This window comes from Sphaeramia orbicularis, chromosome 15 (assembly GCF_902148855.1).
Source record: "Sphaeramia orbicularis chromosome 15, fSphaOr1.1, whole genome shotgun sequence".
NCBI classification, from domain to species: domain Eukaryota; kingdom Metazoa; phylum Chordata; class Actinopteri; order Kurtiformes; family Apogonidae; genus Sphaeramia; species Sphaeramia orbicularis.
Window position 1 is genome coordinate 32,896,814 of NC_043971.1, and position 27,380 is coordinate 32,924,193.

General features: G+C 36.4%; 1 protein-coding gene across 1 annotated transcript in view; it reads left to right on the forward strand.

Annotated features, from left to right (window-relative positions):
* Positions 1–27,380, forward strand: part of LOC115433943 (VPS10 domain-containing receptor SorCS1-like) — a 64,748-nt gene that overhangs the window by 34,732 nt on the left and 2,636 nt on the right. Inside the window, exons 7-26 of the mRNA XM_030155531.1 lie at positions 601–719; positions 1,057–1,146; positions 2,062–2,241; positions 4,357–4,503; positions 5,103–5,205; positions 5,450–5,526; positions 6,240–6,331; positions 6,485–6,592; positions 11,061–11,178; positions 11,342–11,475; positions 11,951–12,064; positions 12,370–12,541; positions 12,834–13,020; positions 14,434–14,567; positions 14,672–14,795; positions 16,917–17,029; positions 17,916–18,050; positions 22,655–22,754; positions 23,044–23,152; positions 26,347–26,501. Of these exons, the coding sequence (XP_030011391.1) occupies positions 601–719; positions 1,057–1,146; positions 2,062–2,241; positions 4,357–4,503; positions 5,103–5,205; positions 5,450–5,526; positions 6,240–6,331; positions 6,485–6,592; positions 11,061–11,178; positions 11,342–11,475; positions 11,951–12,064; positions 12,370–12,541; positions 12,834–13,020; positions 14,434–14,567; positions 14,672–14,795; positions 16,917–17,029; positions 17,916–18,050; positions 22,655–22,754; positions 23,044–23,152; positions 26,347–26,501 (2,511 nt within the window). The remainder of the gene's footprint in view (positions 1–600; positions 720–1,056; positions 1,147–2,061; positions 2,242–4,356; positions 4,504–5,102; positions 5,206–5,449; positions 5,527–6,239; positions 6,332–6,484; positions 6,593–11,060; positions 11,179–11,341; positions 11,476–11,950; positions 12,065–12,369; positions 12,542–12,833; positions 13,021–14,433; positions 14,568–14,671; positions 14,796–16,916; positions 17,030–17,915; positions 18,051–22,654; positions 22,755–23,043; positions 23,153–26,346; positions 26,502–27,380) is intronic.

Consider the following 27,380-nt stretch of genomic DNA (forward strand, 5'->3'; position numbering starts at 1 on the left):
CGATGACACCAAAAAACAGATGTTCCATATTATTTATCGTATAATGTCAGAATCCTTTGGTGTAATTTGTTGTATAATGTGATTTTCTACTGAACAGAAAATCAAATCACTTTGCAGACATCACATCAAATGACATTTGTTTGCTTTTGCCAAACTTTGTTGTAATTCCTAGACTTTAATCTTAACAAATGAGTGAAAGGTTGCAGTTTTTTTGCTGTACTTACAGAACCTTTAATCCCCTTCTGAACTGGCTGCACAGAGACTTTTCATACGATTAAGCTAATTCATTTTTCAAGGGCCAGTCTGCGACTTGGCTCTTTTCTTGGCCTCAGTGCAAAGAGAGAGGGGCTCTTCCAGGCCTCCTGTGTTAATGCCCTTTCCCTTGGGGACTGGCTCATTTGGCTGACGTTAACACACTGGGACAGCTCTCCTTACTTTTTCTATTAGTGAGAATCAGAATTGGCCTCCAAAAATTTGCCTCTATGGCTCCCTTAATACCATCAGCATAAAGCAATGCTAAACCTTGATTGTAGATTGCAGATGGTTGTTTGTTTTCTCTCTTCACTGTATTTTTAGCACTCATTTCTTGCTTACCCACAGGGTCACAATACATAACTTGTAAACTTCAGAATTGCTCTGATGGAAACAAGGGCAAACCCTTCCCTGGATTTATCATCCCCAATTCTCTGGTGGTTCAGGATGAATACGTTTTCATCCAGGTGGGTTTTTATTGCAAGGTCTGGCTTCATTAAAAGACAATTAAAAGCTGTAAAACCACTGCATCTTAATGTACAGTCATGTTTTTCATTAACTAAAAGGGTCCATTATCTTTGGAAGGGATGACATAAAATTGAAATTACAGCATCGTGTATTACGACAACTTCACTTTCCCACAAAGCACAAAATCCTAATTAGTTGCAAACACAGAGTTTTGATAGTGGCTTAAACCCTTTGATACTTATGGCAAGCAATCTAGCAATCCGAGTACACGGTCAAGTTTATAAATGTTTATCTGTGAAGTGATAAACCACAAATTACACTTTATTGCTTTTCTAGGTGCCAGTAGGGGTCCAGTCTGTCCATTACGTGTCCTATAAAAGAAATGCTTTCTACCCGATGAAGCTTCCCAAGTACACGCTGCCAAAGGTAAAATAGCTGGAGAGGATACAGCACATGGTGGGTTGAGCACATGCAGACGAACATGTACGAACTGAACTGAAGTGCAGCATTAACTTTCCAGTGAAATACTGTTTTATAATTCATTCCTTCAGGATATTCTGGTGTCATGATGACTTACTGTCGATGATTTTACAAAGGATTTTAAGTGGGGTTGTTCCCAGCACTAGTTTCTTAGTCATCTATTAGTCATAATGTTTGTAGGCAAACCCATTAAATTGTTTTCGCCACATTATTATCCTCCTGAAAAGCGATTTAGATATGCAAAATGATATCTAATGATTTCATGTTCATTTAAGACCTAAGCAAAGTTTTTAATCAGCTCCTCTCCCATCTGTGCACTGAGTTCTGTAAAGTCAGTATACCTCACAACTCACAGAGAAATTTTATGTAGCAGAAAAGTGCATTTGCATTCACTCTAAACAGTGAACCCCATCTGCTAAAAGCACAGCAGGGTGTCTTAGTGGTCTCAGAGTCCATGTCATAACAACAAGAGAGATTTAGAGCCTGCAGTGTTGAGTCGATCAATTTTCTGCATCCATCCGTTCAACCATCCATCCATGTATACTGTCAGAATTTCCTTGTGAAGGACACACATCCTCCTGTCATGCTGGATGAGAGATTCAGTAAAATTAAATTGAGTCTTTATTTTTAGTGCAAGGCATGAAACGCCTGCGGTCTAATTGCTGCTGATCCTGACTGAATAATGTCAAGAAGTGACAAATCACTAGATGCTGCACTTGCTCTGGCTTCTGTGTCCATGCTTAAATTTACACTTTGTTGATAGCACTTCAAATAAATATTTGACAACTGACTGCTTTACTTTTACTGAATTTGTTCTTGGAAAAGCTACAATGCAAATGTCTACAAATGTCATATGTTTAGGACTTGCAGATAATCAGCACAGATGATAATCAGGTGGTGGCGGCGATTCAGGACTGGCACCAGAATGACTCGTACAACCTGTACATGTCTGAGTCCAGGGGGCTGTTCTTCACTCTGATGCTGGAAAACGTTGTGAGCAGTGGAGGACCAGAGGGCAACATAATGATAGACCTCTATGAGGTAGGCAGTGCTGTGGGTCTGCGGCTGTCATATTGTTTTTTTTGCATGTTATCACGTTAGTTATGCATGCTGAGCTTGACCAAATCAAATCACTGACCTGGTTTTTGAAAAAGCTGCATTTGAGGAACCGTGTGTCATGTTATGAAGAGAATATGATCAGAATTCTTTCTAGTATTACTCAAGTACCAGTAACACATCTATGCAATTACTGCAAAATATTTTCTACAATGCAGTATTGTATGTTTATTTTTATCTATACACTCGTTATTGTTCAGTGCTCAATTTGCTTTTCCCTGGTTTCAAAATGTGAAGATTTGCTCTTTAGAAGTAATTATATGCAACAATAAATAAATGCCATTGTAGTCTTTGTAGTTTTACTGACAAAAACAGGAGTTAAATTACAGTTTCTTGCTAAAATGTGTTAAAAAGGGGTTGCATCCCAATCTATTCTCTTACATGCAAAGTGTAACATTCATTCATAACATTCCTTCTAATGTCTCATGGAGTATTCCATTAAATGTGGGTCAGCAAACCCACTGAGGGGACTTTTAGAGCAACACCATCAAGGGAAGACATAGAGACAAAGACCTGTCTATGTCCAGACAGGCTCCATTTATTAGACATATGTGGTCAATTTTCGACCACCTCTTGCGTGCCAATCAAACCAGTTACTGCTGGCAACCAGCCAGTCACGCCAAGAGAGTGGATAAGAGCATATGAAATCAGAAAATGGCTCTAACATATTTGTTCACTTATGGAAAAAAGCACATTTAGAAAATAATACAGTTATATTTTTAGAGACTTGTGAGCTGTATTCCTCAGTTCAGAAAAGCAATCAAAAAGTAATAATCAATGTCAGAGCTTCTGATAATGTTTGCATATAGTTTTCAGTAACTAATACTTGACTTTTTCTTTAGAAACTTGTAATATGTAATTCATTGCACTTGAAAAGTGGCCTTCCTAACACTACTCAATATAAATGGAACACTTAAGGTGAATTGCTGGGTAAAAAGTCTATAAATGAAATTAAATTTGTCAATCTCACATACTGTTATGTGTCACCAATCAAAAATGCATACTTTTGTCAAACCAGAGCAAACTGAAGCACACTCTTGGGCAAATGCCTGAAACAGATACAAATCACAAAGAAGGACTGAGCTTCTGGTTCAGGTTTTGGACCTTCTTGTGCTAACACATGCTGTGGTTATCTGCGAGCACCATGCACTGTTACACTCCCTCTTTTGCAGCATGTTTGGCCACTAAAACAGACTCCAACGCAAGAAAAAAAAAAGTTCCTCTCTAATGGTGCACTGTTGTAATGTCCTCACGATAAAGGAACAGATGTTGGGACACTGCATTTTATTCTGCAGCTTCTGGGAGTCTCTGTTCTCCCCTTCCTGTCTGTCCTTATTAAGCTTTTCATGGTGTGACATTCAATATGGATAGTCCTGATGCATTCTGCCATCTGTACACAACATTAGGAAACACTATTTTGTCACTTGGTGCACCTGGTCACACGGCGGACAAAACAGCAGCCTAAACATGTTATATGCGTGTTGACAGATGTGCTATGAGGTAGCAGTGACTGCACATGTATGCATCACTCTGGATTATCTTCATCCGCAGCCAGAAGTAAAAGCTTCAATTGTTGCAAACGTACACCGCAGATAGCCATCAGTGGTGGTTTCTTTTACTGCACTCTGACCGGCCCGCACTCTCATTTTATACACTGAAATATTCTTCTGTGACAGCTGACCAGCTCAAGATGAAATAATTATATTCTGCCTTTTACGAACGCTTGTACTCTGTAAAAGGAAAAAGCAATGTGAACTCAACTGATGGCTGCACTGCACGTGAGCGTCTCCATCTCAGTGCACATAAATACAAAGAAATAGAAATGTCTCAGGGCTGCACCATATGTTGTTTTGATTCTGCAGAGTCCTACAGATGGTCCAAAATAGTGCTCCCTGTCAAAAAAACTATCACTTTCAGACATCTCTTCTCTCCGAACTAGGCCTTCAGCTTTACTTAAGTTTGAATAATTTAGGGTTATTTTTTTTCCCACTCTTTTTGTTGTTTTTCCCCCATACCGCTCTGTGTGTCTCATGTTTGCAGGTAGCAGGGATTAAAGGGGTGTTCCTGTCAAATAAAGTTGTTGAGAACCAAGTAAAAACTTATATCACATACAACAAGGGGAGAGACTGGCGCCTTCTTCAGGCTCCAACAACCGATCTCCAGGGAAACAAGATCTATTGTGAACAGGTAAGTGGGCCACTGACAGAGGAAACTATTGGTTATTTGGAGCTGCTTTATCTGATCACAATGCCAAATGCAAGGAGTGCAAACAATTGACACAGTGAATCTTAAGTATCAGATTGGAGAGCCTCATCTCATCAGTATTGTTATAATCGCTTTGGTCTAAATCTCCTGGTACAAGCAAATTGTCTTATAATGAGGCTGGATGAGCGGTAAGTATGATTGATATTTTAGTGATTTAGTACAAAATTAAGGAATAATGAACGTTCTCATAATAAAACATAAAATGTGACATTGTACTTGTATTGTGTGTGTATTGTTGATGATGACTGTGCTTTTCTTGCAGCACTGTAGTTTGTTTAATATTGAAGAAAAGAACCCAAACGCTACATAGAAATAACAATAAGCATCTGATTCTTTTTCACAAACATATTTGTGGTATTTCTTAACCCCTCTGAAAACCTTGAGACAGCTCAAAGATGTTTTATCTAATGACGAATAGCATCAAATACATAACAATACACCCACACTGTATTCATGTGAACCAGGTCTGTGCAGACATTTCATTCACACGTCCTAATCTCTCCTGTGTCATTGATTCTCAGCCGTACTGTTCCTTACATCTGCACCTTCACGTGTCGGAGAATCCTTACACCTCGGGAAACATTGTCAGCAAAGATTCAGCTCCAGGAATTATAATAGCATCAGGTGAAAAGATTATTTGATTTGCACATCAATACTGTTGTTTACTCTCTGTGTTAATGCCGGTTACCGAAGAGTCTCGATTCTATCCCTCAGCTCTCCCAGGCAAATCCCTACATTGGTTTTGTTGTCTGCACAAATCAAACAATGTTTTTCTCAGTTAACATTATCTGCAGGTGAAAAGGAAACTGATATTAGAGATGCTTGAAATAGTTATGGCTAAAAACAGCAGTTCTATTTTTGTACTCAGGTGTGGTCGGACCCGAGTTAACCAGCACAAATGTCAGCATTTTCATCACATCAGACGCTGGAAACAGCTGGAGAGAGGTACAGTACAACATATAATGGCCTGTTGTGATGCCGTACACTGCATATGTGTTTTTAGCATGTGGAGCAAAATAGTTGTCTAGTTTTTGGATAATTAATTCATTCGTTCATTCGTTATCTGAACCTGCTTTATCGTTGGACAATTGATTTTAAAGGATTTTTTTTTTTTTTTTTTTTTATACAACTTGACTGATAATTGCTCTGATTACTGTTTCTTTTCCACAGACAACGATGCTGTAAATTCATAAATCAATATGAAGAGCTGTAAGAGTAAAAATATAACCCAGCATTCAGCGCCAATTTGTGTTTCTCAGGTTTCTTGCTGCTGCGAGCACACTGTGGCTGGTGTTAAAAAAAAAAAAAAAAGTACTGACACTGAGCTATGTGCGAGACACGTGCATCCTCATAGGTAAAAATCAAACAAAGGAGGCAGAGATTTTTGCCATCGGCTTTAGATTCCAGAAATCAACAAGAAAAGCAAGACTCGGAGGATGGATGCGTTAAAACTGTGCTTGACACTTTACCTTGTGTACACAGCTGAGGCAGTTGTGTATGAAAAATAAATCTGTAAATCAAGTATTGGGTGAAGGTTATACTCATAATGTGCATAAGAGAATGAGTGGATTTGTCTTTAATTTATAACCTGTGAATATTTTATGCGTGCTCTGCGTGTATTGATGTTAGCGTGTGACAAAATAAACTTGTGTCTGCAGGTTTTTCAGGAAGAATACAGTGTGTTTTTCCTGAATCAAGGAGGATCTCTGGTGGCAATCCGACACACACCTCTGCCAATTAGACACATTTGGTAAGACTCTCCAAGGAGGCGCTACATTTTTGCAAGATATTCAATCTTCGGAACAAAAAGTCAGACTTGCTTTTCTGCTGAGGCTCCTCTTACTGAACTCGACTCTATTTGTGGCAGGTTTTTGTGTGATCCAACTATTGTTCTCTCCCTCAGGCTGAGTTTTGATGAGGGCAGAAACTGGGACAAATATAGCTTCACCTCCTCTCCGCTCTATGTTGATGGGGTGCTGGGGGAGCCTGGAGAGGACACCCTGATAATGACGTAAGATATGAAGAAAGGATTTTTAGTCAATGAGTTATTATTGAGCAGTGACACCCTTATTAAAGGTTATTAGTTAAGATGTAAACAATAAATAAATAATTAACCCATAAAGACCCAGAGCTACTTTTGTGGCAGTTCCCAAAGTACTTTTTCTTTCTATTTAACCCTCGCTTAAGAGATTTATCATCATTTATTATAATGTTACCCTATGTGTTTTGTATTTTCCACTGTAAATTATTTATTTCCCTATATTTAATTTTTTACCTAACCCATAAAGACTCAAACATCCACCATCGACCAAAATTATCTACTGATCTAGACTGTTTAATACCTGCTGATCCCCTAATCCTATCAATACATGTAAATAATTGTTGTAAAATAGAGTTTGTCATTTTTTCATGGTCATCAGATATGACCCATTTGGACGTTCAGAGGCTTCGTAGTAAACGTGGAAACACAGTCGTCTTCTACAACATTCACTATTATTCACTAGTAAAATCCATGGAGTTGGATCAATGACAGTGGATGAAGACACTTGTTTTTATGTTCAGTTATTGATATTGTTGCTGAAAAAGTCACTTTTTCTTCAGTTCTCTTTGTTTCTGATATAATAACTCTCAACCGTAATTTTAGCTTTTATGAACATCTACAGGGTGGGGAAGCAAAATTTACAATCATGGTATTTTGAGGCAGGGATTGAAAGACAGTGTATGACCAATTAGTTTATTGAAAGTCATGAGAATTTATTTGCCACAAGAAAATTTACATAATAGAAAATGTTTTTATTCTATGTGTCCTCCTTCTTTCTCAATAACTGCCTTCACACGCTTCCTGAAACTTGCGCTAGTGTTCCTCAAATATTTGGGTGACAACTTCTCCCATTCTTCTTTAATAGTATCTTTCAGACTTTCTCGTAATAGTTTTGCTCATAGTCATTCTCTTCTTTACATTATAAACAGTCTTTATGGACACTCCAACTATTTTTGAAATCTCCTTTGGTGTGACGAGTGCATTCAGCAAATCACACACTCTTTGACGTTTGCTTTCCTGATTACTCATATGGGCAAAAGTTTCTGAAAATGTATGGATAATAGTGTTAGGTATGATTATGACATCAATGTATGTTTGGTCTCAAAACAATTGACATAGTGCCTGCTGAGAAAAAACAACTAAATGTTCATTGTAAATTTTGCTTCCCCACCCTGTACATGATCATTAAGTTAAATAGAGGAAAATACCAGATTTTTACTGAAAGAACACAAAATAAAGAGGATAATGTTAGAATAAATGGTGATAAATCACTTAAGAAGGGTTATATAGAGAGAAAAATTAATTTGGGAACTGCCACTAAAGTAGCACTGGGTCTTTATGGGTTAATTTAGATGTTAAAAAAAAAAAAATCATTAAAATTAAAAGGTTATGTCAAAACAGAAAACTGAAGAAATGTTAATTCTTTTAGCAAATATATCATTAACTGAATGCAAAAACAAGCATTTCCAACGACTGTCATTTATCCAACTGCATGGGTTTTACTTTCGAATCAATGCTGTAGAAGATGACGGTGTTTCCATGTTCACCACGGAGCCTCTGAATGTCCAAATGGGTCATATCTGATGACCATGAAAAGATGACAAACTGTATTTTATACCAATTATTTACATGTATTGATAGGATTAGTGGATCAACAGGTATTAAACAGTTTAGATCAGTAGATAATTTTGTTCACCAGTGGATGTTTTGGGTCTTTATTGGTTTATGAACAATTATAAAGAAATTCTAACAGTTTACATACATTGATTCAGACTGTTTCCTCTCACATGTTGCCACTTGCTTAGCTTATATTTTAAGTTGTCCTAAATGAGATGGTTGCTAAAGAATTGATTCCTCTTTCCCTATTGGCTTTTTGGTTTTTACTAATACTATTATGATTTGCAAAAGGGAAAATGTAAAGTGTAAACTAGGCCTCTGTCACTGTTTATTCATGAGCTAACGTCTTACACTTTAGATACCAACAGATGCATGTGACATCAGTACAAACATCCATAAAGCAGTCTTCATGATATATGAGAGTAGAGCTCATATGTTTAGATTAGAGTTATAAAGCACTCTCGCTAGCACAAATGACCACATCACTCATCTAACTCAGTATGATGCGCTAAATATCCATATTATGTTAAATACTCTCTTAGCACTAAATACTGTCTGAGATCCATGAGTTGACAATGCATGAAAAATCATTCCAATTTAGCAGCATCAGAGAATTTCAATTTATAAAAAAACTAAGATAATTATAATATCATATCAAATCATAATAATAATGCAAGTACAATGTTTATTGGTTAAGTTTAGCCTGGTATAGCGTGTAACTGCTTCCCAACAGACCATGTGAATAATATATACTGTTGCCCATAAAGTTGGAATAAAATATTTGTATCTCTTCTCATGAAATGATTGTGACAATGTGATTTATTTTTGATAGATAAAGTGGAACTGAGACTCTGGGACTGGGACTGTAATCATTGCACCTGCTCAAAGGTGATTACTGATGTGTAGAAATAGGAATGAAAAGAGGAATATGTTTAAAAACAAAATTATTCCACCTTTATGGGCAGTAGTGTTGAAAAACATACAATATACAGTAAAAATTTACAACAGACACTAAAATGAAGATGAACACAATAAAGAATTCATCAAAAAAAGGTGACTTCAGAGGAGAAATGAAACAGAGAACTGATAGTGCAAGTGTAAAAGTTAATAAATATAAGGAGGGACCAGTCCAACCCTGACTGTAAGAGTAAAAGAATGTTAAAATAAACTCTGACATGAACAGATAAGTGTTAGGATTCTGGGAATCGGGGTGATCACAGCATATTTTCTGGTTTGAGTTATGAACCAGACTTTTTTATACTGACTGTAGGGGGTGAATTGACTTTTGCCTTAGAAAAGTCCAAAGGGAGTTAGTCAAGACAAGATGAAATTAAGGCATGAACATGTTTCTCCAGGTCTGCTGCTAGAATACAAGACTTGACTTTGGCTCAGTTCAGTAACTAATAAAAACGTGACTGTCCAGCTTTGAATCGAAACATAGGTCTTTATCATAGATGACACCAAGTATTTTTGGCTGAAGGCTCAATTAAGCTTATTTTAGCCAGTGCATTAAGTGCCGCTATGCTAATTGGTACAAGCTTTCCTCTTTATGAAATAACTTAAACGATGTGCTCTCATTATCAGGGAAGCATACGGTCCAGCAAACACAAAAATCACTGGAGATTCAGGAAGAAAATACTAGTCTATTATTCAGTTACTCCACTTACACAGAACTGAATGATATGTTTTCATACACTTATTAACCCTTTCATGCATAGCAGTCGCTGCAGAGGACAGTTATTCTACAGCTGTTCTCTTGTATATTCATGGATTTTGTTGTTTTAGTTGCATATCAACCAACACAGTGGATACATATGCACCATCCCATAATACACTGCAATTCATACCGTTACTGTAACTTTGCAGTTCTTGAGAAGCCTGATCTGTAGCAACATATTTGAGTGTAAATCAATTGCTAATTGTTATTAGACTGTAATTAACATTTTGGTGTTTTTTTTTTTTAAACAAGAAGTTGTTGTGTTTTGTTGTTTTTTGCATATTATTTGAGTGAGTAATAACTACTATTATAGTATGTTAAAATGTGAGAAAACATCAGATTAGCAACATAAAAAAACATTTATTTCATAGTTTTCACACAGTATGACAGTAAATGCATGTTTCTTTGCTTCAAAAATTAAACACATGGTATCCAGCTAAGTGGACATTTTTGTAACTCCGTGAAGAATAGGTTCATTAAAAAAAATTTCAATCACATCGTTTTTTTCATGCCTAAAGAGGAATAAAAACACTCAGGAAAAAAATCTTGATTAAGGCTCTCATAATTCATGCATGAAAGGGTTCATTTAAAATCAAATGAATGAATGTGTTAGCATATATTGATGGAGTTTAAATGGTACTATTGGTGTAGTATGTATAAATGAAATAAATAAATACATAAATAAAACTAAATGGATCTGAGGCTTAACAGTAAAGGTAAATGCAAGTCACTGTTTTATAGTTAGTTTTAGCAGGTTATTAATGCACACAATTATTTGAAATAAGCTTTCATGAAGAAATTTTAAAAAAGGGTTTTATAAGGTTGTTGTTGCATGTTAAGAAAAAAAAATCAGCCTTTAAGAAGTATTTGCCTAGCTTAATATAAATTAATAAAAAGGTTCTTTTGAGTTTATGCAATTTGGGTATTAGAGGAGTTAATGAGCTGAAGATATGAAGGATTTTCTCAGCCTACAGAGCCAATTGATTAAAGTTCATGCAAAAAAACTACCAGATGTGTAGTAACACACACTATGATGTTCACACAATAGCTTTTTTCTACCCCAGTGCTGCATATTTCTCTGTTGTTTTTCCCTTGTTTGTGCAGAATCTTCGGTCATTTCAGTCATCGGTCTGAGTGGCAGCTTGTCAAAATTGATTTTCGGTCCATCTTCCAACATCGGTGCACTTCTGAAGATTATCTGACCTGGCAGTTGCACAATGAAGTAAGGAGGTCTTTCTGCTCTATGACTTTTTTAAAGCATGAATACTGAAAGGCTGATTAACCTCAAGTAAGCCTCTCAGATTCATTTACACAATAAAAAATGGTAAAGATAGTAAAGAAGAAAGGGAACCTTTGAAATGTTTGTGATCGATTATTCATTACAGGGGGAAGTGTGCATCATGGGAATGAAAAGAATCTTCCAAAAACTGAAAGCAAACGCCCGATGTGTCAAGGCCAGAGATCAGTACATTTCCCAGATATCAGACTCTTGCCCATGCACAGAGGCAGATTTTGAGTGGTGAGTTTCCTGCTCTGCAGCTACTCTTTTCACTTCATTAAATCCAATGCACAACACTTTATCAATCTCCGGAGGCAAAGTTTAGAAGAAAACCTAAGGCACAGAAAGAAGTTTTAAGTCCAAAATCAGAGAAAATTCTTGTTTTTATTGTTTTTTTTCATTCGTGTAATCTAAGTAGGTCACTTTGCATGTATGTTTGAGCTGTTTGAACTCATTGTTAAAGTGTGAAATAAAGATGATTAAAAGAAGATGATTAGGAGCAGAATTAATGTGTATAAAATTTTGGTTATTCAGTGCATGTCTTCATCTTCTAACATTCAAGCAGAACACAAATGAATTTAATTAATGACAGTAATGACACAAATCACTTCATTAGATGTTACTTTGGCAGGGAGTGAAAACATTCTTTTTTTAGTATATGATGGCTTGTTTAACGCTGTGTATCTTTGCTGTATTTGTGTGCAAACTGAAACAGTGACTACGGTTTTGAGAGACAGCTTGATGGGAGCTGCACTCCATCGTTCTGGTTCATTCCTTCAGCCACATCTAGAGACTGCATCACTGGAGATAGCTTCCTCAACACAACAGGGTACAAAAAAAAAAAAAAAAAAAAAAAAAAAAAAAATATATATATATATATATATATATATGATGAAAAAAAAGACAGTAAACATCCAGGTTGGCCCCTGCTAAACAAACACAATTCTGTTGAGTTTTAAATCACTATGAATGCCTAGAGTTTAATGGTGTAACTATGATAATAGAGATGTACTGTTTTACTGTCTGAAAAAATACACTGTTGCTTTTTTTTAACCATGATCGTGTGCAAGCCAGCTTTTACACACCTGCAGAGCTCATCCCTGTCTTTTTTTTTTTTTTTTTTTTTAATTTCAGGTATCGCAAGGCTTTATCTAACAACTGCACTGAAGTAACTCTGTTGAAGTATAGCCCCAGGCGGCAGAAGTGTCCCAGCCAGGCCCCCAGAGGCCTCCAGCTTTTCACCAGTGAGGGAACACTAGTGGCAACTCTGGAGAAGAATGTCACCTTCTTGGTTTTCCTGGAAGAGGTGCTGAGTTTTATTTCAACAAAGCAACAGTTAGTGTGTATTACAGGCTACAAGCAGTGTTTTTTTTGTTTTTTTCATTTTCATTTCTGCTTAGTGGGTTACCTGTGTATTGAAATGCTGTCAGAAAAGCGGCGCAGAGGCCAAAGCAGTAGAATATAAAATAAATATGCAGTGACAAGATTTACCACTTGACCTCATTCTGGTTGATATCATGGAAAAGCCACTTTGTGAGGTGTCATTGAGGACACTGAGGGCGCAGTCTGAGTGACAGTGCTTTTTTTTCTCTCTGAAGGGTCTCAGCTCCACAACAAGCATTACAGTGGACTTCGGCGATGGGACTTCTATATCATATGTTAATATCAGCTCCATTGATGACGGGGTCAAGCACATCTACTATAAAGTTGGCATCTACCAAGTTTCCGCCACAGCGAGCAACGCTCTGGGATTTGACAGGGCAGTGCTCTACCTCCATGTGTCCTGTGAGTCTAAATATGAAAGTACAGCTCCTGTTTGATGAGCTCATACTGCAGTTCATTCATCCCCAAGGCTGGCTCATCATGCACAGGGGGTTTTGTTTGGGTCATGAAGTAAATTACAATTTCAAGAATTTCACAAAGCTTTCAACAAAAGTCAGGATAAGACAAGCAGCATATTACCTCCTCCGATATGCATTTATGAGGGTTCATAAAGTGTTTTGATCAAGATAATAAAGATAACACTCATTTGTAGATGAACTTATTGTATATATGGTGATACAGAAATGACCAAAAAAAAAAGTTCATTTATAATTTGGCTGTTCTCTTCATTATAAATAAATGAAGCCCCTTGGGAATTGACTTGGGATGATTTGCCATTTTATAAAGTATGCTCCAGAAAAATACGTTTACAAATACTTCTGTAGTTATTATTACTGTGTATAAATGGAGAAAAACTTGTACAAAGCCAGACTTTTCTTATCAATAGGGATGACTGGGAGCAAAATTTTAAAGTAACAGACATTTACAACAATGCTTATGGTTAATTTATCAATGTACTTATTTATTTAATTCATATATTCACATTCTGACTTGGTACTTTTTATTTCAGGAATTTATGGTAATAACCAATTTTGACTTTGCATGTAATTTGAGGATGTTGCACTAATAATAGCGTATGAAAAGGTGAAAATGGGAAAACACTTACCTCATCGCCTCATTATTTTCAGGCTCTTACACCGCATTCACCATATTACCATATTTAATCCAAACATTTCACTGATGTAAGCATTTTATTGTTAGCAGTGAAGATAGTATTAAATGCTAAACAGATGCATTTTACATTTAGTATCTAAAAACTTATTTCACCATTAATACCCTTTGTTTTTGCCTCATTATTACCCCATTACATACACTTAAGTCTAAAGTTACTCATATTTCTCTATTCTTAATAACACAACAGCTGGTTAGTGCTTTAGTAATTACAATGACATTACTCCAACACTATGAACTATTAAACCAGTATAACATATTACTATATAATATGTAATGTACATAGTTTTAGGGAATAATCTTCACCACTTGACAGCATTTAAAGCTTTATTTCTGAATTTGATCACAACTATATATAAACTAACAATAAAAAAAGAGTTCTGTACTTGTAATGTCTATGCTCTAATATAACAGGGGCTGTTTGTTATCATGTCATGTACATAAAGGAGCAGCTTCAGTCAGTGCACTCACTTCATTTTCATGATAAACTGTGTCATCTGACTCTCTGAACTCCTCCTTCAGTCTAATTTAACTTCTGTACTATTAGCACATACACTCTGTATAACCGCAGTACGCCCAAACGAATCCCTCTGCTGAGACTGTGATGAACTATGACATGTATTTTGTCTTTCCCTTGTTCAAAAGGTCAACTTGAACAGGTCCAACTCCTCGCTCCGTCTGTGGTTGTCAAGCACAAAGCTGTAAACCTCATGACGCTGCTACGACCCAGCAACGTGGGAACAGTCACCTATTACTGGTGGTTTGATAATAAAACCGAGGTAATCCTCCCTTTCTCATCTATTGCTGCTGTGCTCCATTTACAGGGTGACATGATAGATTTACAGTCAGCATCTCTTTGTCTGTACCTGTCTTTGCCTTTTAGCCGGTGGTCACCTTAGATGGAGGGATGTCCTTTACGTTCTCTAAAGAGGGAAGTTACACCGTCACAGTGCAGGCTTCGGTTGGCAACACCGTCCTTCAAGATCAGATGACTGTGGCAGTCTACGGTGAATTATATATGGAGTTTTACTATTATTATTTCATATCATACATGTTCATACCATACAGTGGAGTAATATGGTCATTTCAGTGTCCAGTGCAGGAAAAGATACACACTTCATAGTACAGTCAGTAAAATGATTGTATTATAAGTAAAAGTCTTGCATTTAAAGTGCCGTTTAACTAAAATTAAAAGAGTATGATCAGTGCAGTTGAACAGAGCTGCAACCATCAATTATTAGGATAAAAAAGTTTTTCATCTATAAAATCTAACAAAATAGTTGAAACTCAAAGTAGCATCACATTAATTAAAGTTTTACTCTCACGCACGACTGAAGACATGATTATAAAAATCAACACGAATAAAGAGCTGAACTTCTATAATGTTATAAATTATTTTGTTAGACATTTTAAGCTTATGCATGTATATACTTTTAAAGCCATGAATCAGAATGTGGGTAAGTATTACACTGTTGCCCATTACTCTAGAATAAAATTATTTATTTATTTATTTTTTACCTCTTTTCATGAAATTATTGTGACACTGTGATTTATTCTTGATAGATAAAGTGTAACTGGTTATTGCATCTGGTCAGAGGTGATTAATGATGTGTATAAATAGGAATGAAAAGAGAAATGTGTCTGAAAACAAAATTACTCCAACTTTATGGACAACAGTGTATGTGGGTCATAGTCAAATATATATTATTGGCTTCTTGGACATTTTATAAATGGTAAATGGACTCCACTTATATAGCACATTTTCTACACCTTCATGGTGCCCAAAGCACTTTACAAAGCCTCACAGTCACGCATTTACACACACACTCATACACCAGATATCATGTTGAATATGAATAAAATATGATACACACAAAAGAAAGTACTAGACTAGACTCTTTACATTATATCAATAAGACAAGACATTTTTGAACATCACTGCATCTACAATAAATGTACATAACATAACATTATCACATCCATTAAACAAAACAAATGAAAAAATAATAAAACATGTAAAACATACATTTAAATCATTCACTGCGGTGTTTTTTAACTGGAATCACTAATTCTAATGTTGTAAATGTAGCAAAACATGTTCAAGAGTGAATCATGTTAAAGCCGTACATTTATTTGTCTTCTTTATCCGTTAGCCTTCAAATGCATTTGAATGACGACAGTAATGAGTCACATTAGATGTTATATGAAGCTGAAAAACAGCAAAGCAAAATGTCCTTGAGCTGAAGGTAGAGTAGCCTTTTAAAAATCCCAAAGGTATTGGGTCTACTGTCACATATGACTGACCAGATCACCAGGAAATCATCCCAAAGAATAACTAGACCTTGGAAATGAATGTTATACATCATTTATTCAAATACACGGTTAAGGTGCTGCTTTACAATTATTGCGGATGAATTATTTTGGTCCGTTCTGCTCAGGCACTCATTAAAATATCTCAGTTAAACAGATGCATCTCATATAGTTAATTTGATTTGTCTTATTTAGTTCAGTTCTGTTTATTTCGAATATACAACAAAATTTCTAAGTTATAAGTGTCGCTGATGTAAACCTGTTTCAGTCAATGAAAATGCATCAACCTGAAGATTTGAAAATATATTTATTTTTTTCAAGGGCAGTGGTTTGTACTATCTCCTCACAAGAAGGTCCTTTTTATTTGCAGGATGGGTGTCCTTCCTGTGTCTTTGTGGGTCCTCCCATTGTCCAAAGACATGAGCAGTAATAGGTTATTTGGAATGAATTAAATCTTTTGGAGAAAAAATACAACTAAATTTTGACACCGACCCCTATTTGATGCTGCCTATCATCCACAGACTAATCTGTTTCTGTGAGAGTTACCCAGTTCTGAATTTCTAACCCATGCTTTTTACTTTTCATAACCACAGAATCATTGAAGGGTGAAATACACTGGTTTGACAACTCCGACTATTGTGTCCAGACTTAATGAATACAGCCGAATGCAATATACATCACAAAACGTCCATGAAAATTAGTGTGATGTGTTTTCAATGCCTGCCAAAATGACCGTACCATGAAGAATCACTGTACAACTTTGACACTGAAAGAAAACAAAGAACATCTGATCTGAATGATATTTGTGTGTATTTCAGACTACTTTCGGTCACATGTTTTAGCCTTCTCCTCTAATTTGGATGAGCTGAACCCTGGGGTGTCAGAGTGGAGAGAGGATATCAGCAGAGTGGTGAAAAACTCCATGGTCCAGGTCAGTTCTGCAGCTCCTAGCTAATATTATATAAAGAAAGTCTAATGGAAAAGGATGAAGTCAAGTTCAGAAGACCTCACTCAAACTTGGCAATTAACAGCCTTCCCCTTTGCCTCGAGTGAAATATTCAAGGCTCAAGTGAGTTAATATTTCTAGTCTGTTTGTACTGCATTGGTAATGAAGGTGTGCGGTCTTGTGTCAAGCATCGCTCTACACTGTTTTCAATGCCTTTAACCTCTGTTGCTGTAGAGTTTGTTGTTAACCCGCGCATACTTACGCAAAAAACTACATGCTTTTAATTAAACTCGTCAAAACACTCAAAGGGGGTAAAATCACTGCTGTGACAGTTGCCGTTTGCTCTGTAAAGAAAATAATTGTGAAACTGAACGAGAAACCTCCAGAGAACACCAAAACCTCAAGTAAAAAGGAGTTGAACTGTGGTTAAGTGTCTGGTTTTTCCTTTCTGGGGCTGTGGAGATGTCAAAAAAGCAGCAGGTTATGTAAAAGACCTGGATACCCAGCTCTATATATATCCTACAGTAGCCCTCAGTATGAAACATTCACTTTGACCTTCTGTCTTGTCAGATATTACCATAGTTTACACCAGAAAACTGACAAGAGACCTCTGGTTATAGAAGAAATGCACTAAAAGCCCTGGCCTTTACCACAGTCTGTCAAACTAAACTTGTATATTCCAGCTGATCCGTGCATTATATCTCGACAGTGACTGGTGCTTAAGCAAATGATATATGAAGCACAAAGCCAACACCATTTAGTCTTTAATTTATTCACACGGCAAGAATTTCATTTCAGGACAAAAGCCTTGAACACTATTCCAAACACTGTCAATTAAAATTTCAGAGATGTTTTGTGGTTTTAATTAAAGGTCACAGGAATCAGCGAGGATCAGCTTCTGGTCACGGTGCCTGCAGGTTTGCCAACTACGGCAGAGATTTTCATTGTGCCTGAGAAGAGGTCAAGAGGTGCAGCAGTGGAAGAAAAGTGGGCGAACTTAGATCAGGTACCGCATTGTCAAGTCCAAGCAGATACTCACTGCTATGTGGTGCGTTGTAATAATTAAAGCTGCACAGACATAAGATGAAGTGTGAAGAATCTCTGGAGAAAACATCCCTGGAGAGCATTTTCTGTCCTTTTTCAAGTGTGTTATCCCACATGGTTTCATTGTCAGTTAATGGTTCTTATTGTATTAAAACAAAACACACTCGTGGACATTTGTTTGACTGGAAGGTTACATCTGTTATAATATCATACATGTCGCTCCATTGCAGCTTATTCCACTGTCTCACTATCATGTTTGTTTTTATTTCGAATATCAATGTTAAAAACCAAAAACAACAAGGAAAAACAGAAAAAAAAAAAAAAAAAAAAAACACATTTGAAAAGCGGCAGGATGAAGTTCTTTTACTTAACCTACCTTGCATCCCCAAAATACCAAACAGCTGTCTTTATATGGGATCAAACATTTGCATCATATGGTTCATCGTCATCTATAGTGTAATTGCCTCAGTTATGTTTTTGGCCAAATTGTGATATCTGCATAAAATGAAGCAGCGCTGTTAGAGTAAAGTGATGCAGGTATCACATTTAGGCCAAAAGTATGACTTAGGCCAGGGGTAGGCAACCTGTGGCTCTGGGGCCGCAATTAGCTATTGGGGGCCCTTTTCAAGTGGTTCAACGTGGGTTTGTCAAAAAATCTATGCAAATGAATAACACTTTTTTTTTTTTTTTTTACACATTTTGCTATTATTGTTGTAACCATAAAGTCTTTCTGATGTTATGCATTTGTAAAAACTTAGACTACACTTTAAATGTATCTTAAAATAGTAGTAGTAGTAGTAGTAGTAGTAATAGCAGTAGTAGTGGTAATAGTAGTAGTAGTAGTAGTAGTAATAAGAGTAGTAGTAAAAGTAGTAGAAGTAGAAGTAGCAGTAGTAGTAGTAGAAGTAGTAGTAATAGTAGCAGTAGTAGCAGTAGTAGTAGGAGTAGTAGTAGTAGTAGTATAAGAGTAGTAGTAAAAGTAGTAGGAGTAGTAGTAATAGTACCAGTAATAGTAGTAGGAGTAGTAGTAGTAGTAGTAGTCGTAGTAGTAGTAGTAGTAGAAGTAGTAGTAATAGTAGCAGCAGCAGTAGTAGTAGTACTAATAGTAGTAGTAAAAGTAGTAGTAGTAGTAGTAGTAGTAGTAGTAGTAGAAGTAGTAGTAATAGTAGCAGTAGTAGCAGTAGTAGTAAAAGTAGTAGAAGTAGTAGTAGCAGTAGTAGTAGTAGAAGTAGTAGTAATAGTAGCAGTAGTAGTAGGAGTAGTAAAAGTAGTAGTAGGAGTAGTAGTAGTAGTATAAGAGTAGTAGTAAAAGTAGGTAGAAGTAGTAGTAGTAGTAGTAGTAATAGTACCAGTAATAGCAGTAGTAGTAGTAGTAGTAGTAGTAGTAGTAGTAGTAGAAGAAGTAGTAGTAATAGTAGCAGTAGTAGCAGTAGTAGTAAAAGTAGTAGAAGTAGAAGTAGAAGTAGTAGTAGCAGTAGTAATAGTAGAAGTAGTAGTATTAGTAGCAGTAGTAGTAGGAGTAGTAGTAGTAGTATAAGAGTAGTAGTAAAAGTAGGTAGAAGTAGTAGTAGTAGTAGTAGTAGTAGTAGTAATAGTACCAGTAATAGCAGTAGGAGTAGTAGTAGTAGTAGTTGTAATAGTAAAATTAGTAGTAATAGTAGCAGTAATAGTAGTAGTAGTAGTAGTAGTAGTAGTAGTAGTAGAAGTAGTAGTAATAGTAGCAGCAGGAGTAGTAGTACTAATAGTAGTAGTAAAAGTAGTAAAAGTAGTAGTAGTAGTAGTAGTAGTAGTAGTAATAGTATAAGAGTAGTAGTAAAAGCAGGTAGAAGTAGAAGTAGAAGTAGTAGTAGTAGTAAAATTAGTAGTAATAGTAGCAGTAATAGTAGTAGTAGTAGTAGTAGTAGTAGTAGTAGTAGTAAAAGTGGTAGAAGTAGAAGCAGTAGTAGTAGTAGTCATAGTAGTAAAAGCAGCAGCAGTAGTAGTAGTAGTAATAGTAGTAAAAGCAGTAGTAGTAGTAGTAGTAGTAGTAGTAGTAGTAGTATTAAAAGTAGTCTACTTTTTATTTGATGACACTGAAGGTCTGTGTTCTCCATTGCTTGGAAAGCCTTCACATTCCAGTCAGTTTTTGCTCACAACACAATAATGACAAGTGTCAGCCTTTTGTTTAGTGTTCAGTGTAGTTCTGTCATTTCTTTGTAGTTCTATAAATGCACAGAAACTGCATTTACTCCCAACATCTTGCGTACAAAGTACTGCTTAAGAGCTTCTTAAACAGGCACCACTTTGAGGTAAAACATAGAAGGATATTTTCTGCCTCCAGACGTTTTTTTTTTTTTTTTTTTAAATCTAATTCTGTCCTAAAATGGCTCTTTAGATAGCAAAGGTTGCCGACCCATGACTTAGGCAATTATCCTATGAGTCTATGGATATGGAAGAATTTCAGTGTACTTGTTGGGAGTCATATGGCAGCTAGTCATTCCAGTATAATATTAATAATAGCTTCCTTCGCTAAAGTAATGCATCACAATGAAGCATCACGTCAGCATTTATCTCAGTCAAAGTTCAGTTATTGTTGCATGCAAACACAATTTTAAGTGCAGCTCGACGTGAGAAGTCTTGCACTCCATCGCCATGTAACAATAGGGCTCCCTTTGACAAAAATGAATGCGGACATGATGCTCATTGTGATGGATTACCGAAGTCAGGGGGGTTTTAAGGTCTCAGAAAATGTACTTTTATTGCATAGTGAAATAAATGGAAACTACTGGCTGCATTCTAGGGAGGAGAAAACTGTGGTATGTCTTTGAAAAGGTCAGCTGTGATGGAGGGTGTGGATGTTTTGTGGTAATTGGGCTAAAATATGGGGAAAGTCTGGTGTTAACTGAGACAGACCCAGAGGAATCCAATTATGGTGTCGCATAGTTGTTAACTCACTTACACTTTCATTATTTCTCCTCATTTAGTTTTCAGATTGATCCATTGTCAGGGTGGAATTTTAGTGTGTTTAGTGGATTATGATGTTTAAATCCTTTGATTTTAATATAAGTTAATAATTTAGCTTTGTATTTGACATCCAGAGAAAAAACATTTTTACTGTAATTACTCTTACTGGACCACAGTAGTACTTTTATTGCTTAAGTTCTCAGATTTAATGCTCCTGCAGCTACACTAGAATTTGGATGGTTTTTAAGATGCAATAAATCATACAAACACTAGAGGGCACTCTCTACCTGTGTAATTGCATTGAACCAGCGTCCATCAAATGTCTGGGTCTGAAATAGTTTTTGAAGCATATCGAAAACCACTTTCACCTTTAGGAAAAGAAAATCAGTGACATAATGCTTATAATTATGATTTATCTTTGTTATCTTTACACATATTCCAGTATGTGGTATGCGGTCACACGTCACATTTCAATGTTTTAAAAATATGCAAACAAAATAATAATCGGTGCTTTAAAAATGCAAAAAAAAAGCTAATTTATTCATCATAACAGAAAGGACCACAATGTCTCAGATGTAAACATAATTTTGCTGGCTCACAGTCAGTCTTGAAATAAGTTAATAGGTATTTAATTACATTGATGCATCATATAATTGGCACCACGAAGAAAGGAGACAAACTGGGGCAGGCGGCCTGGATTGGGAATTAAAGAGATGTATTTATCTAAAGCCTGTCTGATTACCTGGCAGAATCACACAGATAATAGGGCAATAAATCTTCAGTTCACTGTTCTCATCTCCAGTGAATGAGTTGGTGTGCAATGTGGATGCATTGAATGAGCGTGTGCACCCCCCCCCCACCACCCCCCCTCCCTCCCTCACACACACATATAGACACACACATACACACTGACACACATGTGCATGAATACAAGTGTATGTGTAGAGCAGCTTATTAAAATGTGTAATAGATTTACTGACCCTGATATGCCACTAGAACAAAAAGTAATTATTCATACTGTGTAGAGCAGTCTAATTTTAACCAGTGGAAAGATTTTAAAAGAGCGAGATGGAATTAGTGAGGCATGGCTAAGGACTCAAATGGGCTCTGGGAAGGCATTTTGGTCTCATGTTAAATGACTGCTTCATCTAGGTGTGAAAAACAGAACTTGAAGTACTTTGGGGAGAAAAATTAAAACAGCAATTTTATGATATTAGAACATACTTTGATTTCCAGTAGTCTTGCCTCACTGAATTTTTTTTTTTTTTTTTTTTTTTTTTTTTTGGGAGAGAAGGGGGTTAAATTCCAGGATTCAAAGTCGCCAGTGGACTAGAAAAAGCAGATTTTTTTTTTTTTTTTTTAAATGCAATGCTGCATCAGCTGGGCCTTTTTACCTGCTAGTGTCCCCCCATCGTCTTTAAAACCTGTTGGGTTTTGAGTGCAGCAGGTTTGGCTTTACGTGTCAGCATCAACATTTGCTCCTCTTTAGATGGAAGCAAAATTCCAATTCATAATTCAAGCTGTTGGGTAAAATGACTGTGTCTGAAATATTGATGACGGTGGAATATTGCTGAGCAGTCGCCACTAACTGAGCCTTCTTTGCTCTGTCACTCTCCCTCATAGCTTTCTCAAGTTTTGCTAAGTGCTCTGAACCAGGACCTCATCCAGTTCACACTCAAACCGGGGGTGCAGGTGAACGTCTACGCCACGCGCCTGTCTCCAGGTGAGTCGGCTGCCTCTGCTTTACACCTACCTGAGCAGATGGTCGTCCTGTCCATTTTTGGAAATAGGCTACATTTTGGGTGTGTTCCTTTGTTCTGCTTCATATTAGACCCAGATAATGTGCAGTTCTTCCACTTTGTATTTTCCATGAACACTCTCCAGATATATTCTTGTGTCATGTCTCCAAAATAAAACAGCTTTAATGCCCCAGTGGTGGGAGTCTGATATGCAGTATTTTGACTATGTATTATATAAAAAATGAGTTTTGTCTGATATTTGCTCTGTCATAGCTCCTCTGGTGGACAGCAGCGACACTGGCCACAGTGGCACCGCCATCATCATGCTGGTGTCTGTCGTACTGATGGGCTTGGCCATCTTTGTAATATATAAATTTAAAAGGTACAGTACTGTGGGTATATAATCATGTACATCCATATTATGGGTGGGAGTCAGAACATCTCAGACGACACAATTATTCTGCAACATTTGATATATGCAAGATGATTATTGACATGATGCATTTTGATGTTTGTGTAAGTGAGAAGGAAAAAAACACTCATAAAAGAGAAAAAGTATACATTTATTTGTTGCATTGTGGTGCCAGTTTCACAACATTTATGCTAATGTGCAAAAAAAAGTGCTCGTTAACTCACAATGGTTCTTTAACCCATAAAGACCCAGTGTTACTTTTCCGGCAGTTCCCAAATGATTTTTTTCTCTAAATTTAACCTTTTTTAAGCAATTTATCACCATTCATTATAATATTATCCTTTGTATTTTGTGTTTCTTCAATAAAAATAAGGTATTTTCCCTAATTTATTTGACGGATCATGTAGATCACAGGTGTCAAACATGTGGCCCGGGGGCCTAATCCGGCCCACCAAACGTTCCAGTCCAGCCCGTGGGATGAATTTGCAAAAATTTTGCTTCAGATGTTAAGAATCAAGTCGAACTCATTTTAGTTCGGGTTCCACATACAGGACAATGTGATCTCAACTAAAATAGTGGCATAATAACCTATAAATAATGACTCCAGATTTTCTTAGTTTAATGTGAAAAACATAATATTACATTACACCTACAGGGTGGGGAAGCAAAATTTACAATATTTTGAGGCAGGGATTGAAAGACAGTGTATGACCAATTAGTTTATTGAAAGTCATGAGAATTTATTTGCCACAAGAAAATTGACATAATAGAAAATGTTTTTATTCTATGTGTCCTCCTTCTTTTTCAATAACTGCCTTCACACGCTTCCTGAAACTTGCGCAAGTGTTCCTCAAATATTCGGGTGACAACTTCTCCCATTCTTCTTTAATAGTATCTTCCAGACTTTCTCGTAATAGTTTTGCTCATAGTCATTCTCTTCTTTACATTATAAACAGTCTTTATGGACACTCCAACTATTTTTGAAATCTCCTTTGGTGTGACGAGTGCATTCAGCAAATCACACATTCTTTGACGTTTGCTTTCCTGATTACTCATATGGGCAAAAGTTTCTGAAAAGGTATGGATAATAGTGTTAGGTATGATTATGACATCAATATATGTTTGGTTTCAAAACAATTGACGTAGTGCCTGCTGAGAAAAAATAACTAAATGTTCATTGTAAATTTTGCTTCCCCACCCTGTATAAATAATGACAACTCCATATTTTTCTCTTTGTTTTAGTGTAAAACCTTGCATTAAATTATGAAAATATTAACATTTACAAACTATCCTTTAACAATAAAATGTGAAAAACCTGAAACTTTGTTAGTACAATTTTAACATTATACTTCCTGTTATTAAATATGTTGTGCCTTTGCAGATCCAATCCATAATATGCATGTATAAATGGTAAGTTGAGGTGTAATATTGTTAAAATTGCACTTATTTTTCTCAACAAATCTCAGTTTTTTCAGGTTATGCACATCATTTTTGTTTGGATAGTTTGTAAATGTACATATTTTCATAATTTAATTTTGATTGCACTAAAACAAAGAGAAAAATTTGGAGTCGTCATTATTTACAAGTTTTGCTGTTATTTCACTGGTTCAGCCCACTGGAAATCCATTTGGGCTTAATGTGACCCCTGAGCTAAAATGAGTTTGACACCTCTGATGTAGATGTTCATAAAAGATCAGATTAAAGTTAATTGTCATAATATCAGAAACAGAGAAAAATTAAGAAAATGTGACTTTTTCAACAAAATCTATCATTAACTGAACATAAACCCAGTGTTTTCATCCACTGTCATTGATCAGACTCCATGGGTTTTACTGGTGAATCAATGTTGTAGAAGATGATGGTGTTTCCACGGTAACTACGAAGCCTCTGAATGTCCATATGGGTCATATCTGATGACCATGAAACGATGACAACCTACATTTTTCACCAATTATTTACATGGATTAACAGGAATAGTGGATTAGAAGTTATTAAATATTTTGTATTGGTAGATGACTTTGGTCACCAGTGGTTGTTTGAGTCTTTATGGGTTAACACAAATACTGACTACAACTGCAGTGATTTGATAATTAAAATAATCATATTATGATATAGAATATTTATGAACTGATAGTTAGTGTCACGTGTAACACATATACACACATATGGAAGACCAGTAAGTGCACAACTGACTTCCCTATTTCCATAGTTGCACCATTACAAATAGCTAAAGATAGTTATTGCTTTATTTTCTTATTGTTTTTTTGTGTTTGCATAATGGCTTTACTCAGAGTCGGCCTCATTACCTGCAAGTAAGTACCCCACTGCTGAAGCTAAAACTTTCCACAAGTATTTAGACTTCATATATATATGAGTTATGGACATGGGCGACACAATAATAGCTGGAGGAATAAGACAATTCCCCTCTGTCTCAATCTGCAGAATATTACAGGGTATGACAGTCTAATCAATTCTCCCAGAGAGCTGAATGGGTGTCAGAGTCCTGCAGTTATCAATATTCATCTAACTGACAATGTGAGGGTTGACCTTTCGGAAATGCTAAACACAGCCATTCAAGGTGAGGCATACACTGCAGAATGGCAGGAAAGGTTGAGGAGATAAGTCCTGAGACAACATATATTATACAGTGAGGGACATACAGTAAATAGCATCCTCTGCTGCAGTTAATCCCACGCCAATCACTGGGAATTGGCGTTCTCCCACGTTAGTTTATAACGTTTGACTCATTATGAAGTACAACCTAACTTTTACTCGTAGCATATTTTTTAATTTTGAATTAACCACATTTAGCAATTGAAAATCTGTCTCAAATGTCACAGAAGCAGCTGCAGAACTAAACCACTGGGGTGAATCTGAAATTAGAAATGCAAGATGTTAGTTTTAAGTAGAATTGAGGGTGCATCTGAGGGGATGAAAAATTGATTGAAAAGTGAGGTGAACAATATGAAAGGGAGAGTGCAATGCCCAGTGGAATACAAAATGCCCTACTTTCCAGTTTTAAAGTGCTCCTTGGCCATCTTTAACAGTTAAAAATAGTGAGTTGCACATTATGTTTAGTGAGAGCATTAGTGAAACAGACCTGATGGCAGGTCTCCATTTGCTTGGCTTTTTCAAACTGTTTTTTTCCTCTGTATGCCCTATAGGAAGATCCCAGGCATCAACACATACACAGTGGAACAGCCTGACAAAGAACAAGAGGTCATCCCAACTGTGACCTCCATAGCAGTCCCAAACCCTGAGGGGGACAACCTGACCTCGCTGGACCATGTCGATGTACAGTTAGACGCAAAAAGCAGAGGTACTCCGAAGTCTATTTTTTCCTCAAGGCTGGATAAATCCCCCAGAATTCCACATGGTGTTCTCATGTGTTTTCAGCTCATGTACAATTAAATTTAATTTCATAAAAACCATGCAGTGTTGTATTCTGATATGTTGTTCAGTCTTTTTTTTTTTTTTTTTGCCTGTATCAAAAGAGATCTAACTGCCAGAAGATATGTGGGAGATTTTCAAACAAAAACAGAGTCCATTTTTCAATTATAACAAGCAATGACAACATGTAACAGAAAAGTGGTCGCTTCAAGTGACAAACCAAAAGAGAATTATCACCCATCTAACTCTACAGAGACGGCAATTGTTGTTGTTTTTGAAGTACACGGCTTCATTTTGTAGTTCAGTTCCACCTCTCCTCTTATCGGTCTTGTTTCCAGAGGCAGATTGTTTAAAGGGAAAAAGCCCCCCAAGTCCCTGAGAAAACATAAAGAACTGGTCTGTTAAAAGCGTTTAGCAGCTCAGGGTAGGTAAAACACTATCCTCGGGAGCAGCAACACAACACAACTAGAGGAGTGTTAAATTACGTTCATCAGGTTTCCAGATCCACTAGACTGAATACAAGCTAATTGCTAGACGTGTTAGAGAACAGAAAAGGTAGTGGATAAGTTTAGTTTTATTTGCCCAGGACTGATTATATCTGTATCCAGTAACGATGGAGGTGAATGAGACTTCTGTAAAACAATGGTGTCTCTTCCCAGAAACAGTGTTCATGTTATTCTGAATGCTTCACATGCTGACACACTGTCAGACATTTTCATAGGGACTATTTCATGTGCAGAAAGTAGTTCCAATTAAATCTGTTCACAATGAGGCAGAAGTGTTAGACCAACAGCTCAAAACCTCTGCA